Below are 18,228 nucleotides of genomic sequence, written 5' to 3'. Positions count from 1 at the left end.
CGGGGTACCCACGGGTGGCCTGTCCCACACGTACCTCCTGCCTTGTTTTGCAGGGGCAGGCTTGGGCAGGACACGTCGTCTTTCAGGGTGCTTCTCGCTCCCCAAAAAGCATTTGTGAGGAGAGGACAGGGAGATGGGGCCAGGCAGGCAGCTAGCATGACCAGACCTCTCCCAGGGCCAGGTCTCAGGACCTCCATCCCCAGGGACAGACCACACTGAACCTCCTCAGATGCAGAAGGCTGTGACTCCAGTGTCTTATGTAAATGAAACTCATAGTGTCTTGCTGGGTTTTGAATATGCATTTTCCCAGCGTGACCTCAGCTGCCCTTGAAATAATACTGTTGTGCAGAGAAGCCCTCAGGGAATTATCATCTGAGCTCCATCTCCCTCTGTCACTGGAGTCAATTAAAAGCAGAGTAGCTGGTGATTTAATACCTCCGGTGTCTGAGGAAGCCCCACATCCATCCCGGGGCTGGCACTGCCATTTTAGACACAGAATTGGACTGGAGGAGTAGGGTTTTTTCCAGCCATCCAACATGCTTTCAAACTCATCTGTGTCTCTACAGAGCACTGAAGCCTCATGTCCTTGGCTTGTCATCTCCTGCTGCACGTTCATTAACGCCTCAGCGTCTCACATGCTCCCTGCCATAGGTCCCACAGCAAATTGTTTCCCTGCTCCCCACACACCACCTCCCTTGGGATAAACACAACACATTTTAGTCTCTGAGGAGGGTCCAAGCTCATCAAGTGCTGCTCACAAATGCAGTTAAGCTTCCAAGAGCAGGAGAGGCCCCTGTGGAGCAGACAACACCACACTTCACCAGGAAGTTAAGCTAGGCCCCATCCCTCTTGCTCAAGCAGGAGCCCGGTGCCCTGGGGTGCAGGCAGCAGTGCTGGGGCCCCAAGGCTCCTGCTGAGACTGAATACAAGAGGCTGAGCTCATTTTTTTTCTTCCTTCCTTTACAATCTCCCTTTTCTTTCCATTTCACCACCTCCTTATGTAGCGCCGTGGGGCTGTTGTGCAAACCCGGTTTGCAGCAGTGTGACCTACTTCACCGCCTCAGCCTGACCTCCTCACCGCAGCCCTGAGCTCAGGGCCCACCCGAGCCATTCAGCGCTTCTCAGCTGAATAACAAATCCAATTAGGTGGAAGAAAGCCTGCTTTGCAGCCTGTCAGCACCCAGACAGCTCACTTCCCTCTCCCCAGCGCACGCTGCACCACGGATGGCTCTGTCTCACAGGCCCCTCTGTGTGCCCCCCACAAATGAGGATGGGGGAAGGGTTCAAAGGGACTGATCCTGCCTATCCAGGGTGTCCTTTCATTCCTCCTGGGCACCACAGAGTTCAGGAAACAAATAATTTGTGTTTTTTTCAGTTCTGCCTCTCTCTCAAAGCCCTCCCTTTCCAGCTGAGGCTGGGGGAATGGGCCAGGGCCATGCCAGCACAGCACAGCACAGCACAGCACAGCACAGCACAGCTTGCCCTTGTTAAAAAGCTGCTGGCACTTTCAGCCAGGACCTGCTCTAACAGTGGATAGAAAGTCTAATCTCCCACCTAACCCCAGTCTCACAGTTCCATCCAGAAAATACATTGCAATTCTGTCCTTTGCTGCTCCTCACACTGCTTTTCCACCTGATCCTTCTCTCTACAGCCACCAACAAGCAGCCAGTCCCCAGGGCACCAGCTCCACTCTGTTGTGGTGGATAGCCATGTGTTAAAAAGGATGAGTAGAAACAAAACAAGGGGAAAAAAAGCTTCAGGGTCACCAGGAAAAGCCGTTCTGGGTTTGTAACTACACTGGCTGGGTAGGATGGACAGCCACCCGCTGCCCTGACGCTGCTGTGTTGGTTCTTGGCTCTCAGGCAGGTGCAGGAGCTGCTGAAACACCCCCTGCTCCAGTTCTGGGTCTCTGAAGGAATCCCAGAGGCACACACAAACAGGAGCTGCTGAAACACCCCCTGCTCCAGCTCTGGGTCCCTGTCTGGAGGAATCCCAGAGGCACACACAAACAGGAGCTGCTCCTTGTGCCCAGCCAAGCCTCCCGGCCCCCTCCTCTGCTCACTCCACGGCTGCTCTGCGGCTTCCCACAGGGCTCTGCTAATGAGTCACCGCTCCTGCTTGGCTCTAATTAGGCTGCTGTCTAATTAGGCTCACTGGAAAGATGCGATGAGTGAGAAGCAGCTCTTTGGTGAAAGGGATGAGGAAAGAAAGAGTGTCTGGAGACGCTGAGTGATGGAGGGAAAGCTGCCAGGCTGTGGCGAGAGGTCAGGGGTATGGGGAACTGCCAGCTGAGCTACATTTGTGCAAGGGACAGACCCTGCAGAAAGAAGAGGGAAAAGAGACTTAAAAAGCTCCCTTCCCCCACCTCCCAGCTCCTCCTGGGGCTCAGCAGGAAACAAACCTCATCTCCATCTCGAAGGGAACAGCTGCCCAAAGTGCCGGGATGGCCCCCAGCCAGGAGGGAAGGGGGCTGGGGAAAGCCTCCTTGAACAAGTTGTCACCGTGCAAAAGAAGCTCTGGGATGAGGGGAGAGCAGGATGGGGCTGTGCAAGCAGTGGGGCAGGGGAACCAAACTCCACTGAGAGGGTTGTTAAGCATTGGAATGGGCTGCTCAGGGAGGTGGGGGAGTCTTCATCCCTGAAGATACTTAAAAGCCATGTAGCTGAGGTGCTGAGGGACATGGGTTAGTGACAGGCCTGGCAGGGTGAGGTGGGGGATTGGGCTTGATGATCTTAAAGGTCTTTTCCAACCAAAATGATTCTATGATTATTCTGTGTCCTCCCCTGAGCCACCCTGGGAGGGCCAGAGAGCAGCTGTGGAGCAAAGCCTGGTTTGGGGGGGCACTTCAGGGGATGCAAAGATAGCATTTTGGGTGAGGGTGAGTGGCACCCAGTGTGTCTGTCCATCCCTGTCAGGGCTGGGCTGCTCACTTGTACAGGCTCTCCTATCAGTCACCAGTGTCAGATATTATTTCCCCCTTAATTTAATCATGTTCCAACCCCAAACAAATGAACACGTTTGCAAGGTTTAACATCCCGCTGGCTAATTAACAAAGCCCAGGTGCCTTCTGTGGCAAAGCTAAGTCATTCCTTTGCTGTTCACCTTGCATCTGATCACAAGGCATCTCACTCATTCACTCAACTAATTAGGGTTTTGCCTTTCCTTAATAAAACCTCCCTGAAGCAGCAGCCTGTCTGCAAGCCCCAGCCCAGCTCACACCCGTGTCCAGTTGCTCACCTGGGAGCTGGGACTGAACCCAGCATGGACAAGAGGAAAGAGGAAGAGCAGAAAACACAAATGTCAAAGGTGTCACTGAGCTGTCTTCTCCAAGAGCCTCTCCTGTGCCTGTTCATGCACCTTTTAGAGTCTCATCCAAGCACAAAGATCCATTATGACACTGAAAATCCAACCACATCCAGATGAGTCATTGCAATTGCCCCACAGGGATCTTTTGTTCTGCCCTTTGCTGCTAAGGGGCAGCTGGGCTGGACAGGAAACCTGGGATGCTCAGAAACACGTCATTAGTGCTTGGGGACCACCCAAAATAACAGCCATGTGATCTGGGGAGGACATAATTTCATCATCTTAGCTGGGCCAGAACGACTCAGAGGACAGACTCTGGATGACCTCATGGAAGGGTGGTTTTGGATATTCAAATTGGCACATAGAAATGGTCTGGAGAGGCAAGGCCTTTCCTTTCCTCCTTTCCAAGGGCAATTTGTGTGGACTGCCCAGGCTACCCTCCAGCCTGTGGTAACAGGAGTGGCTTGGTTTCTGCTTTGCAGGAGCACAATCCCCAGGCAAGAGCTCAATTCAGCAAGAATTTGTTTTTCTATGTGTGATTTCTCATCAGTTCATGCGTTCTTCCTCCTTCCATGACCAGTGCCTGTTGAATATGAGCAGCCTGTTGAGCCAGAGCTGCCAGCAGCAGCAGCTCAGGCTTCCAGCAGCTGTTGGAACACAGGGGCTTGGGGGAACCCCACAGTACTTCTGTGAGGTATCCAGGCTGCAGAGCCCAGAGGGGCCACAGGAAAACCTGCTCTTTAAATCCCCTATGTAGGAGCCGACAGTCCCACAGCGAAAGCTTTTGATCACTTTGGTAAATGGGTGAGCTGGGACAAACGGGAATGCAAACAAAACAGCCACAGAGATAAACGAGCTCTTTCATCTCCCTCCTCACACCCAGGGAGCTGTGTCCTGCTGCGTGACAGGGCGGAGGTTTGGGTTCACTGGCACCATCCAGGTTTTTAGAACAGCACGTGCAGCACAGAGGTGGGGAGGGGGAATACATGCAGTGCACTGCTGGTCATGGGGCACAGGAGCTGGGGATGGCATTGCCTAGTGCCAAGAAATGACCCAACACCCCACAGCAGTGCTCGTGTCAATTACCTGAGGGCTTCAATCAAGACATCTGATTGGCATCAAGCATCTTCTTTTGTACCTTTGAAGACAAATCATAGACTCGTTACTTTTTAGAAGACGCCTTTAAGCTCCTGAGTCCAACCTCTCCCCTCACACTGCCAAGCCCAGCACTAGCCCCTGGCCCTCAGCACCTCAGCTCCACGGCTTTGCAGTAGCCCCAGGAATTGAGACTCCCCCACTGCCCTGGGCAGCCTGGGACAGGGGCTGACAACCCTCTCAGGGAAAAAGTTGTTCCTCATCTCTAATCTAAACGCTCCCTGGCACAACTTGAGGCCATTTGCTCTTTTCCTGTCACTCACTACTTAGAAGAGACCGACTCCCACCTCACTACGACGTCTATTCAGGTAGTTACAGAGAGTGATCATGTCTCCTCTCAGTCTCCTCCAGACTAAACACCCCCCGTTCCCTCAGCTGTTCCTCATCAGACTTGTGCTCCAAATCTTCCCCAGCTCTGTCTCTGGACACACTCCAGCCCCTCAGTGTCTTTCTCATAGTGAGAGGCCCAGATCTGAGGCCCACTATTCGAGGTGTGGCCTCACCAGTGCCCAGCACAGGGTGACAATTACTGCCCTGGTCCTGCTGGTCACTGTTTCTGATGCAAACCAGGATGCCATTGGCCTTCTTGGCCACCTGTGCACACTGCTGGCTCACGTTCAGCTGCTGTTCATTAACACACCCAGGTCCTTTCCCTCCAGGCAGCTTTCCAGGCCCTCCACTCCAGCCTGTAGCGTTGCCTGGGGTTGGTGTGGCCTGAGTGAAGGACCTGTGGCTTGGCCTTGTTCAACCTCACACAATTGGCCTCAGCCCATCGCTCCAGCCTGTCCTGGTCCCTCTGAAGAGCCTTCCTGGCCTCAAATAGATCTATGCACCTGCTCAGCTTTGGAAATGAAGCAACTCTTCTTCCTCCAAATCCATATGCAGAGAAGAAGGGGTCAGGTCTCCCTGGGGAGAGGCTGCTGGACTCCTGGGCAGGACAGGGACTACAGGGGCAGCCCTTATCACTCTTACAGGTAAAACAGAAGGATGGTGGAGAAACTCCCTCCATTGTGGTCCTCCATGCTGCCTCCTTGTTGCATTGCAGAGCAAACTCTGCTTCTGCTCCACACTTTTGGCCCCTCTTCTGTCTGGCCTGATGCCTGCAGGCATTGGGAACACCTTCACCTCCTGCCTTCACCTCCCCAGGTAAGAGGAATGACCTCTGGCCACAGCCTTTCTCCTGGCCCTTTCTCCTCTTGCAAGGGATGTGGAAATATGAAGCACACTGCAGTGTGGGTGCAAACATCTCTCCTTCTCTCCCCGTTCTCATGATGAGATGCAGCATCTCATTCTCAGCTAACTGACATAAAACCCCTGTCCAGGGATCTGTCAAAGATGCAGACCTCCTTGAGCAGCTCACCGTCACTCTGTGCACATGCCGCTACCAAACTGCCCTTTTTTCTCAGTATATGGGGCTGAAGTGGCCTCCCTGACACTTCCTCTTCTTGTCAGAAGATGAAAAGCCTCGAGGTGTGTGGGGGTTGGGAATCCAGGGAGCTGAGTATCACCATGGCCATCTGCCCTTCAGCAAAATGCAAATCTAAAAGCAGGAAAATAGGTTGAAGAGTCCAATGGGTGCAGACTGGGACGGGATGATAAAAGCCCTGCAAACATTTGGCTCCAGTTTGTGGTCAGGTCTATTCATCCGGCCTGGGCACAATAAAGGCAGCAGCAGGAACAGCAAAGGTGAGGAAATAAAGTGGGCAGAAAACACAGACTTAAAATCAAATTTATTTAGAGGAAAAAAAAAAAACCAACAAAAACCCAAACGACTTTACAAGAGGTTGATGCTGATAACTAAAAAGGGAGATAAATAAAAGCTTGTTACAAAACCTAATGGTTTCTGGCAAGTTACAGAACAACTGAAGAATTTTACAGTCAATAACCTGCTCATCACTTTGTACATAATTACAAATTAACATACAGCAATTAGGTTTTACCCTCTTTAAAACAAAAATCCTTTGTTTCAACTTTTCTTTAAAAACTCTTTCTTTTTTCCTTCTTTTTACTGGGTTCAGTGTGAAAATGCAAAGCATTTCTCTTTGTTTATTCATTTACCTTAAGGAACAAACCGAAAGCAGGGGTGTTCTCAGGTTATTCTCATCCACCCCCCCCCCGCCTTCAATGCTCTGGGAATTACTCAAGTGCATTCCATATTAGTACAAAATAAACACCAGGCTAAACTTTAACCATAGGCGAACTGAACTGGACACAGGTCTTTTTCTCGTTTAATTGAGTCAGTGTTTGAAATCGATAAAGGAAACAGTAAAATACTTCAGAGCGTGGCAAGGCTGGATACCTACGGACAGCTTAAATACAGAGGCGGCTCACAGCTGTATGCAAAGCAGGGAATGGCATCCTGTTCCCCCTCCCTCCCCCTCCCAAGCAGTGGAAGCTGAATATATCTGGGCCAAGCATCAGGGGGCAGTGAAAGGCTGGTGGGAAGGGAGGTGCTGTGACCCTTCCCATGGCTGGAGAGCACGGGGTGGCCGAGATGAAGCCAGCTCAGCTCGCCTATCCTTAAAACTTAGCTGCATCAGTGGGTCGAGACCTGATCCTTGGTGCCTGCCCCTTCTGACAAACAAAGCAAGAGTTCAGCGCAGCAGGGGAGGGGTTAGATTTAAAAGAGTGCCTTTGATTATCTCAAATTCCCAAACCTGGCCAGCAGGCAGAAGAATTTCCAGAGTTCTGGTTTAACAAGGAATGTTTCATGGCATTTTAGCCCAGTCCTCCCTCACCTCATGCCACAGGTATCCTTTAGACAGCTTCCTCAGGATCTGGCACCCGATGAACCACTTTTGGCCTTTGGAAGGATTGGATTTGGGTGTTTCAAGCAACAGCTCTGAGATATCTTGGTGCCTCAAGGAAGGTGCAAAGATCATCAGCCTCTAGGGATGCTCCATTCAAACCCACACAAGCTAATGGCATTCCTGTGCTGCTCAGCAGTGGTCAGACTTCAAGGGTGAAAAGAAGAGCCCACCCTCCAAAGCAGTGGGAGCTCCTGCCCCAGGGATGGTACCTGGGAGATCTCTGAACAGCCTGGGCAGTAAATAACTTAGTGCATGGAAAGGGCCCCACTTCACTGCTTTGGTTGCATCCCCACACACCTCCTTTGCTTCAGGTTTCTCCAAGGAAAAGGAGGTGAAGGACAAAGCACTGGCAAAACTGGCGTGAGGAAGGTGAAGGTGATGCCAGAGTGGGCTCTCCTGAGGGATAAACCTGAGCATCAGAAGCCACCTCCTCTGGTCCTCTCACTTGCCCTGTCTGCAGTGGGACTGTCATCAGATTCACACCAACTTTGGTCTAAAAATAACACACAGAGCTTGGCCCTTCCTCCTCTCCCAGGGCAGAGCCAAACCAAAGCAGGACAATGTCTGTATGCCTCTCAGGTTTTACTGGGGATGCAGAGGGGGCAACAGTGGCAAAGCTGATTGTCTCCACGTAACCAAAATGAAAAGGGACAAGAGCAGTTCCATTTAAAGTGCTTTATGGCATCAAACTGACAGCAAGTTACACGTTGAAATGATCACTCCATTTAAAAGAAGCTGAGGCCAAATCCCACACAACTCCATCGAGCCTCACACCGTTTGCTGCAGCCATTCTGTCACCGGGGGATTGTGGCACTCAGCTCATCCTGACCACTGTGGTACTTCATCTCAGCCCATCCTGATCTCTGTGGAACTTCATCTCAGCTCATCCTGACCACTGTGGAACTTCATCTCAGCTCATCCTGACCACTGTGCTACTTCCTCTCAGCCCACACTCCCACACCTGCTGTCACTGAAACCCCTTCTGCTGGGCAGCAAGAAAGAACCAGGCAAAGAAAAGCAAGTCTGATTTTTTTCCCTCCTCCATGAAACAGTAGTAATAAAACCCCTCCAGGAGCCCTTCCCAGGTCCTCTGGGCCTTGCACAGACATTTCTCAACCCGCTCTGTGTCCCAGGAATCCAATGCAACGTGGGGTGGTTTGGCTACTCCACATGGGATCAAGGGACCAGCTCTGAGAACCAGAGACAGTGTCAGGCTGGGCTGAAGGCATATTTAAGTAGCAAAATATTTAAACAAGGAAACTAAGTGATAGGAGGAGTCTTGTCTGCAGTCACTGCTGCTTTTCCCAAACTTGGGGGGTATTTTTTGGCCCAAAGATGCTCTGCCTTAAAGGAAGCTCTCACTTGAAATTGTGTAAGTCTGGGCACGGCACAGGCTGTCCAAACCTTTGTTTTGTAGGAACCAGGGAGATAAGAACATTTGCTTTACCAGTCTCTTGGTAAGAAAGCAAAAAAAAACCAGAAAACCAACCAAAAAAACCAAAAAGGAGGAGGAGGGGGGGGAGAGGAAAGAACAAAACCAAACCACCCCCAAACCCCCAAACAAAAGCAAAATGAAAAGAAATAAAAAAATAAACCCAAATAAACTTCTTTTAAAAAAGAACTCTTTCAAATAAACAGAAAGATAAATACTTTTGCAAGCCCTGCTTGCAATTCTGAACAAGCACCAAATAATATTAAAAAAGCAAACTATAAATCTCAACCCTTTTTCCTTTCTTCTTCTTTTTTTTTCTGAGTCTTAATAGTTTAGAGAGCTTCAAAAGCAAGCAGGCCTTCTGGGATCCCTGCACTGACCCCCCCAGACCAGGCTGAGCATCCCCCTCCCCATCAGTGCCCCCAGCACTCAGCAGCACCCAACTCTGCTGCGGGTTACTGGCTCCTCAGAAGCCAGAGAGCAAACTGCAATCAAGCAATAGTGCAAGAAGGGAAATATTTTCTTTCTTTAAAGAAAACCTAGTAGGAAAGGAAATGCACTTGACAGCTCGGAACTCTGAGCAAACCCTTGGGCTGTTCTGAAGCCGACAGCGTCTTGTAACCGTTTACAGATCCACTTGGGCAATTCTCCTGAGAGGGTTTGGAAGAACAATTTTGGAGATGGTTTGGCTGGCTGAATTTCTCTTCCTGTACTGAAGAGCTGTGCCAAGCCCTGACAGTCAGCACAGCCCTCAGATCTGCCCAGACACCTTCACGCTGGAGACCGTGGGGAGGGAAATGGACCTTTGGGCCTTTCCCACAGTAGGTTTGTCCAAGACATTTTCTCCCCAGAAATGGTTGTGAAGTGCCCAGGACTGTATAAGGCAGAGGGACCAGGAGCTGCCCCTTTGGCATTGGCTCTGCTCATGGCGCTCGGTCCCATGATCTGCGACATCTCTTGTCTCCTCCTGCCTTAGAAACAAGCACAAGGCAGCTGCCACATCCAGAGAAACAGAAGCCCAGTGGCAACACAAAAAAACAGGGGAAAAAACCCACGAATAACAGAACAACAAAGGTCCCTAAAAGCAGGTTTTCAGCCGTCTCTCCAGTAAGGCATCAGGCTTGCAATGAAGGGACGTCAAACACAACTGGAGAAGTGTATTCTTGCAAAACCCATACCATCTTTCCTTAGGGGATGGGAAGGAGTGAGCTGGAGCTCAAAGAGATGGCATAAAAAAGTTTTAGAGCTGTTCCCACTTGAACACTGTCTGTTCTGGCTCCCTGGGGTTGCTTTACAAGCCTACAGCACTTCTCCTTTCTGCACCATGTTAAATATAGCCAAAGATGCTCTGCTTAATTCTGGAACCAGTGTGACATTTAAATCCCCTGCCCCATGGAAACCTTTTGGAATTGCTTCAAATCTTGCTTCCCCCCCCCCTCCCCTCCTCAGTTTTCGTTTGGAATGGTGTTACTGCTTCCTGGCATGGGGTACCTGTCTGAAACCAACCAGCCTGTACACCACGAGCACAGAAGTGGCACGCCAGTCATTGGTGTTACAACTGGAGCAGGAAGGGCAAGATATTTAATATCTACACACTCCCTGAAAGTCATCAGGTATCATCTATCCCCATGGGCCGAGCCTGGCTGTACAGACTGTAAGCATATCCCAGTGGATATAGAGACACATGGATGCATTCACACAGAACATCTTTATATGCCAGTGTTCACGCATCATTTGCAGAGTCCCAATCCTTTGCTAAACGCTTGGTTTTGGTTACATCCCCCAGAAAAGGGGATTTTTGAAGGCACAGACCCCTTTAAGGCGATGTTCTCTCATCCTTCAGCACTGAGGAGAGACAGAAACCACCTCTCCCAATCCATTGAAGCCAAGGTTTGCAAAGAGAGATGGCACGCTTTGCCCTGCACTCAGCCTCTGCGGTAAGAATTCACCCAAAAACACGGGAGAGAAGCCCTTTACCACCATTTATCAAACTTCAGAACGTGTTTACAGGAAAACCTCCAGCTGTTTGTCAGATGCAGGCACCAACAATGTGCTGTGGATCAGGGAAGGAGATGTTCACTGTACCAGGGCCAAGGGTGACCAGTGGAAGCATCCGTGCTCAGCAGAAGATCTCCTCACCCTCTGGAGGGGCTTCTGATGAGTGAGAATCTGCAGCACAAAACAAACAGGTGGGAATCACTATGGGAATACAGCAGGCAGGGCAAGACTCCACACACACAAGAACCCCACTGTCTGCCCAATCCACTGGGCATCTTAAAAGCTGCCCAGTTCCCTGATGAGATGGAATATATCATTGAGTGAATTTGATCAAGTTGGTCATCTGAGGGTGTGAGATAAATTCCATTTGGGTCTGAGGTAAAGAACTCAGTCCTAAGGAGATGCAAAATGAGGCAAGACAGAGCAGCTGGAGGGAAAGGGAGAGGCCACCAGAAGGGCTGTGAGCAGCACTTACAAACTACCTCAGAGTTAGCACAGACAGCTGTACCACAGGGTCAGCAGGAGGCAGGAGCACCCCAGCACCAGCAGCTCTGGTAGGACATTTTCCTCCTATAAGCAGAGCAAGCTGAAAAAAACAAGGGAGAATCCAGCTGGTGGAAGTTGGTCAGGATGGGACAGGGGAGGAAGGGGCAAGGAGCAGAATCTGTCCTTCTGACAACCTCAGAACAGGCAGCAAAGGCCACAGATCACTTCGAGCTTCACCCCATTCGTCACAGCTGATTTTCTCCATCCCTGTGTTACCATCCACACTCAAGGCTGGATTCCGTGGCTTCCACAAGCTGACTCATCCACCTGAAGAACAGCCTCTGCCCCCTGACACTCACCAGGCTGTTGGGAGCGATGTCCTCTGCCCTTTTTCTTCTTTTCCTTCTTCTCCTTTGGTTTGGTTAAACTGAAGAGGCGAGTAGACATCTGGGGCTGTTCCTCAGTTGCCTTGTTAGTCTGGTTTGTTGTGCTAAGCAAATGGAAAGTGCTTTTCTCTTTGTGTGTCCTTGAAAGACTGTTCCTTTTAGGGGAGACAGATAGTTCTGCATCAAAGTGCCCTTGTTTAGGAACGGAAGGGCACTTCTGCTTGGAGAAGTCATCAATACCAGGCTGGGAGGGGACTCTGGCAAGTTTCTCATGGAGATTTGAAACCTATAAAGGAAAGAAAAACCCAAGTGTTTCATGAAAGAAGTTAGCAGAGAAAAGTCTGTCCCAGACCACTCATAAGGACAGAAGTGCTTGCGAACATCCAGCTAGAAAGTGATCCCTGTCCTGGCCAAAGTAATGAGAGAAGAAGCCCTCTCTGATGACGATGCAGCAACAAGGTGTGTACAGAGTAACACTCCAGTATCTTTTGCTCCTACATGTACTATGCTATGTATCAACAAGCCAAGGGCAAACGTTCTTTAAGATCTCAGCAGCGAGGCTCACCTCGCGCAGTCAGGCAGCGGCACGGGGCCAAGGAGGAGCGTGCCCCTCTGGCAGGCAACGCCAGCACACTGCCCTGGAGCAGCCCATGGCCAGGGAAGCCTTCCCAAGCAAAAGATGAAAGCACAAACATTTTTCCTGGGTTGGTTTGTTGTGTTTTGTTTCCCCCTCCCCCAACCGACGGCCGCCTCAGGATGTAATTGAGCCTGCACGTTCAAAGGGAAGATAAAACAACAGCTCAACAAAGCCTCACCAAACCCTCTATTAATAGCTCTGACATGTCAGTAAGATCCCTGCCTCAGAATGGTGCTTCCCTCTCCTGCTCCCCTCAGGCCTCGTAGCTATTTTACCCCTCAGCCTCTCCCACAGCATCCGTGTCCCTCGCGTGTCTACATGTGCTGGATGCTGGAACGGCTTCACCATCTGCTCTGAAAACTCCTGGCCTGATGAGGAGCTGAGGTGGGAGGGAGCGAGCCCTCCTCTGATGATTTGCTTTTCAGAGCTCACTGCTGAGCTCTGCAATTAGTCCATTCAGGCACCCAAAATCACTGCCATTGCACAATCCAACGTTTAGAAACTAATTTTGCTACAGCTCGAAGAAAATTATGTTCACAATTAGTGAGCTGCAAACAACCATCAACAACAGGCTTAAGGATCACATTCAGCCCATGTTTTGCCAACGGATGCTTGCTCTCATCAGCCAGACTGCTGCACAGTTACAAACAAAATAAACCCCAGCTTGCTGAAAAATGCACAGAGTAGGATCTGTGTGTAGGCTTTTCCTTCTGGTTGTGACAGACATCAAAAGCCTCATGCAGCAGAGATGGGGACCTTTGCTCACTGAGCCATGACTAGAATGCAGATGCCTGGTCTCCTCAAAACAGGGACAATGCCCATCCCTTTGCTAGATAGGGAGATGTAAGCATACCAACAGCCTTCAGAGAATCACAGCATCTCAAGGGTCAAGGGTTGGAAGGGACCAAAAGATCTCAAAAGATCATCTAGTCCAACTCCCCTGCCAGAGCAGGACCACCTAGAGCAGGTCACACAGGAACTCATCCAGGTGGGTTTTTAATGTCCCCAGAGAAGGAGACTCCAGAATCCATCTGGGCAGCCTGATCCAGTGCTCCCTCACCCTTACAGTGAAGAAATTCTTCCCTGTATTTCTTTGGAACCTCTTATGTCCCAGCTTGTACCCATTGCCCCTTGTCCTATCATTGGACTTCCCCTGCATTACCAGACTCACAAGTGGCTTTCCTGAGAGCTGAGGAGTACAGGGAGCCCAGGATGCTCAGGCTGTTTCCAAGAATGAAAGCAACTGCTGCCCACAGCTCAGTCCCCATGGGGTGCAGGCCAATCTCAAAGACAGTATTGACCTCCTGGGCTTGCCTGGGGCATCTTCTCTGCAAGCCAGTCATCTCTGCTCTGCCAGCTACCAACACACAGCACAGGAAATTGGGCAGAGCTCAGGCTATTGTAACCACCTCCTGCTCAGGACCAGACAAGCATCCCAAATACACCATGTGGCATCAACACTGGCATGGCCTCAGCAGCTGTGGAGGGGTAAGAAACAGAGCTCTGCATGTCACACGTGAGAGACAGTGTTAAATGGCACATGAGAGGCAGTGTTAAATAGCATACCCCACATGGCCAGGGCTGGGCTGGTGCCAGGGTGGCACTGCTGGCACACAGCAGCCCAGGAGCTGCCTGGGAGCTCCCTGCAGGGCATGGCCTCCCCAGCAGCCCGGCCCTCAGGCTCATGTACCTGGTTGTGCTCAGGCTCCTGCCGCATTTGAGCTAACCGCTCCATCTCTTGCTTGAACTGCACCTTCTCCTTCTCCAGCTGCTTCTGTGCCGAGCGAAGCCTCTCCAGGTCGAGCTGGTAGGCAGCCTTCTTCCCCTGCAGGTCCTCTCGCTCCCGTTCGAGCTCCTGCCACCCTCTCTGGACCTGCTCCTCTCGCTGGGCCAGCTGGGCCTCCTGCTCTGCCAGCTCTTTCTCTCGGACTTCCCACTCCTTCTCTCTCCTTCGCCTCTCCTCCTGGTGCTGTGTCTGTTGTTTCTTCAGGTTGGCCAGCTCCTGGCGCTGCTTCTCCAGGTTCCGCTGCTTCTCCTGCTCCAGCAGCGAGGTCGGTCGGAAGAAGCTTCGGGTCAGAGCCCTCTCGCTGAGAGCCAGCTTCTGGTCCTCAATGTAGGTGTCCTGCTGCAGCACTACGCCCTGGGAGAGAGGGGACACGAATCACTGCAGCATTCCCTCTTCCACAGGGAATGAAAACCTCAGGGTGGGAGGGGGCAGGGGGGTGAAGCGTGAGCGGCTGGTACTGCTGGTGGGATGGGCAGGCTGGGGGAGCAGTGTGCAGCAGCAGGATGAACAGACAAGCCTACCTGCAAAGCACTGAGCAGCTTATGGAGGCTGGTAATGGTTTGGAGGACCTGCTGCGAGAAAACAGAAGCACTGCTATTAGATCTCACAGGGTGGCAGGGTATGTGAAAGCACTCTCCTTTTCCACTGTCACCCACTGGTGGGTCTGGCAGGCTGTGTGACCATCCCTCTACACCCTCACTCTTCCAATGACTGTGTCACCCTCTAGTACACTAACACATCCCTTGGACACCTCTCACAGCTGCCTGGCATCATCCTCCTCACTTTAACAGCCATCAGGGCGGCAAGGGACGAAACGGCTGCCGAAGCACCGAACAGCACAGACCTCACGGCAGCTCCCGGGATGTCTCTGCCAACCAGCTCCCACAGCTTCAGCTTGCTCAAGGGCAACCAGAGTAAATCAGATGAAACCCGGCAGTTTGCTTAAAAATTTCAGGGGAAGAACTTTGAGAGTGTGGACTATTTGCACTTTTTGCCCCCAGGTGAGCCATCCAAGTGCTGCACAAGTACAGCAGGTGTGTGCTCACGGCGGCTCCCTGAAAGTCCAGAGAAATGCAAACACGTTGTGTAGCAACACAGGGCAGGTCACTTCAGAGCAATGCCTTAGCCCAAAATGTGTTTTTAGCCCAGCTAGAAATTTCTCTGAACCTCTCGTATCCTCCAATTCCTTTTAAGAAGAAATGCCACTGCAGAACCTGCAGTAGTGGTGAGAGACCCAGTACTGAGAGAAGCGCTTCTCATTCCGCCATTAACGCTAATTGGGAGTTATGAATGCGTATCAAAGGCAGGATAGAAATCTAACTGCCCCAATTCACTGCACCTGCAGCAGAAAATTAAACTCCCTCTGCCCACAGATGCACAATAAATAGAGCCCTGCACGTCCTAGTGGTAATTAACCCTTGCTGCCTCTAATCAGCACCTATCATCCTGCTGGCAAGCAGATGACAATCAGCAAACTCCCTGTCTGAACATCCAAGGTTATGCAAATGAATGGCACAGTGGGTTCAGCTTAATGCATTTAAAAGATGACATGCGCCTCAGCAAATGAAATGTATTTTCTTCTACATTATCACCTATTGAGACAAACTCACTTGCCACTTAAGGGAAGGAAACAGCTGAGCAACGGAATCAATCCTTACCTCGTTATTCCTTTTCAACATGAACATCAGATTAGCATTTCCACCCTGCAAAAAAGATCACGGATTTAATACGAGGACAAATGAGAAATCACAGCAAATGTGTTCTGGAGCTGAACTAATGACAGCCACATTAAACTCCCCCTGCACCTTCCATTCGGGGAGAATTCATGCATGTTTCTCAGCAAGTTAAAATGGTATAGAATAAAACCGTTAATTAGGTTTCATTTGGTGGTTCTCTGATGGATGGATCCACAGTGAGAATAGATGGCAAGGTTAGAGCTGACCTTATCATTTCAATAACGAGGCGTAATTAGACACATGCTTTAGCTGATCTGCAGACAGATGGCAGATAACCTGTGCCACAAAGGAATACGGCTGATTTGCAGTGGTGTTCCACTCAGGGTTTGAGCTACAGTTTTGGGCTGCAAACTTCCAGTTTCATTTGATTTTTCATTTACTGGGACGCATCTAACTTGCCAAGGAATTTTTCAAGACTAGAACTGTCACTCTCTTGAAATCTGACCTGGGTGGCAGCAGATAAACAGATAAACCAAGCAATACCTTCTTTAAAATACTGTCTGACTCTGTTCTCCGAAGGTCCTGAGCATCGTCACCTTCGTCCTTCCCTCCACCTAAAGGAAGAAGCACCAACACCACTTGGTCAGCATTGTCAGCCAGGGATCAACTCACTAATGTCTGGGAAATTGGATACAGTAAGCTTAGATGTTTCACAAAAGGGGAGCTCTTGACACTTCACCTAAATGCATTTGCTGTCTGTACATAACAGAACACGTCAGCACCACCTGAGGAAGGGGATGTGAGTTCAGACTTTGGTTTCAGATGGTGTGCTGATAAATTCGGCACATTCCTATTAACTGGTGCTCTGTCCAGCCCCTGCACTGCTGCCTCCAACCAAAGAACACTTGCTGAGAGGACATGAGGCAGAACAAGAGCAGATGGAGAACAATAATAGTATCATACCAGGGTATATTATTGCAGGTGTAGCTTCAATGCCTCTCTTGTGCAAATGCAATTTACAGCTGGGGCAGACACTGCTGTGCAATACCCTGTTGTCATTTTATGCTAACAATCTGCCCTTAACCTTAGAACTTGTACTTTCAAAGAGATGCTGGGCTTTTAACTTCCCCCTGGATGGCTCCTATCAGTGCTGCTGAGCAGGACTGGGCCCATCTGTGGGGCCCAAGAGGGCAACAACCCTCCCCCTGCATCACCCTTCTGCTCACAGGCAGAGGAGTCTCTGCACGGCTCCCTGGTCCTCTAGCTCTTGCCAAGGCTCTTGCACCACCATTGCCAGCTGAGATGCAGCCCATGAGGAAAACACAAACCTGCAGTGGTAACTTCCTTACTGACACTCTTTGAGTGAGAAACAATTTTACATCCAGCTGTATCTGCAGCAACGTGAAGGACATTGTGCCTAGTGAAAGGCCCTCTCCTCACACCACCCCCAGGCAGGCTTTGCTCTCAGAGGCTGACCCTCGAGCTCCCTTAACAGACCTTCTGTCCTGCACCATGTCCTGAGACCTTCCACCTCTTTGCAGGAGGAAATAACTCCCTTCTGCTTTGCTGGAGGGGAGAACAAAGGGGACTCAATCAGTCTTGCCGAGAAGAAAGCCAAGTTCCATGCCTCCCAGCCTCCAGCTGAACAAATGGGCCCTGCATTTTCCTCCCAAATTCTCTCAAGATCCTGCAACTATTGAATTGCAATCTAATTCAATAGAGGACACTGCTACAGAAAACCTCAAGCTGGTCAACAGACAGCCTGAGATTGTCCCGTTCACCACTGTAAGACAGGCAGGCACAGTCCTAAACAGCTCCCTCCAGGGTGAATATCTTTGTCATTGTGATGACAAGGCCTGTGGAGGGCTTTGGAACTTTCCAATAGAAGCAGGAAAACCTCCACATATTTCTCCTGTCTGATTGTCTGGAACTCACACTGTTCCTTGAGTGCAGAAGGTCAGCTGAGGTCCAACAATCTCAATGCTCAGACAGACACTGGCACAGCCAAAGGGGCTGTGCTGGGAGCAGGAGTGAGACCGCAGAGAGTTGAATTTGGGGACAGGGAAGTTTCTGAGGACTAGAGCAAAGAAAGACAGCATTGGGAAGCAGCCAACTGTGTGGCTGAAATAGATATTCCCATGTTTCTCTGGGAGAGGCTTAACTGCAGGAATAACACATGCAGTTTTATGGGAAACACAAGAGAGTAGATATGGAGAGAAGGTGCTTGATTCAGCAATATCCTCATCCCTTTGCAAATGCAACAGCGTCAGGCTCCTGCTGGAAGACAACTGAAGAAGGAAGAACAGAGCTGCAGATACTTGGACAACAACATGAAGAAACTGATTGATTAAGGGCCAAATGTTTTCATGTGGCCTGTATGCCAAGCAAGGATAACTCAGAGAGAGCACAGACTGAGGACTTCAGATGTTTAATCCTCATGCAGCCACGGGTTCTCAGTTACCATCATTGTACATAGGCTTTTTTCTAATCTATTATTTAGTATATTAACTATTATTGGAAAGGAGCTGGGAAACCCAAATCACCAGCTGCTGGAGTCAT

At 50.4% G+C, this 18,228-nt stretch overlaps 1 protein-coding gene across 12 annotated transcripts in view; it reads right to left on the bottom strand.

Annotated features, from left to right (window-relative positions):
* Positions 1 to 6,202: 6,202 nt before the first annotated feature.
* The window catches only part of AKAP13 (A-kinase anchoring protein 13), a 217,180-nt gene continuing 205,154 nt past the window's right edge, over positions 6,203 to 18,228 (bottom strand). For 10 of the 12 annotated variants that reach the window (XM_061999042.1, XM_061999039.1, XM_061999038.1 and 7 more), the window contains 6 exons: positions 16,213 to 16,283; positions 15,652 to 15,696; positions 14,515 to 14,565; positions 13,898 to 14,347; positions 11,544 to 11,856; positions 6,203 to 10,869 (listed from right to left, as the gene is read on the bottom strand). In XM_061999042.1, the coding sequence (XP_061855026.1) occupies positions 10,820 to 10,869; positions 11,544 to 11,856; positions 13,898 to 14,347; positions 14,515 to 14,565; positions 15,652 to 15,696; positions 16,213 to 16,283 (980 nt within the window). In that variant the 3' untranslated portion in view covers positions 6,203 to 10,819. The remainder of the gene's footprint in view (positions 10,870 to 11,543; positions 11,857 to 13,897; positions 14,348 to 14,514; positions 14,566 to 15,651; positions 15,697 to 16,212; positions 16,284 to 18,228) is intronic. The other 2 variants (XM_061999043.1, XM_061999044.1) reach the window with 2 other exon arrangements.

This window comes from Colius striatus, chromosome 7 (assembly GCF_028858725.1).
Source record: "Colius striatus isolate bColStr4 chromosome 7, bColStr4.1.hap1, whole genome shotgun sequence".
Taxonomy (NCBI): domain Eukaryota; kingdom Metazoa; phylum Chordata; class Aves; order Coliiformes; family Coliidae; genus Colius; species Colius striatus.
This window is presented reverse-complemented; position numbering and strand designations above follow the sequence as displayed.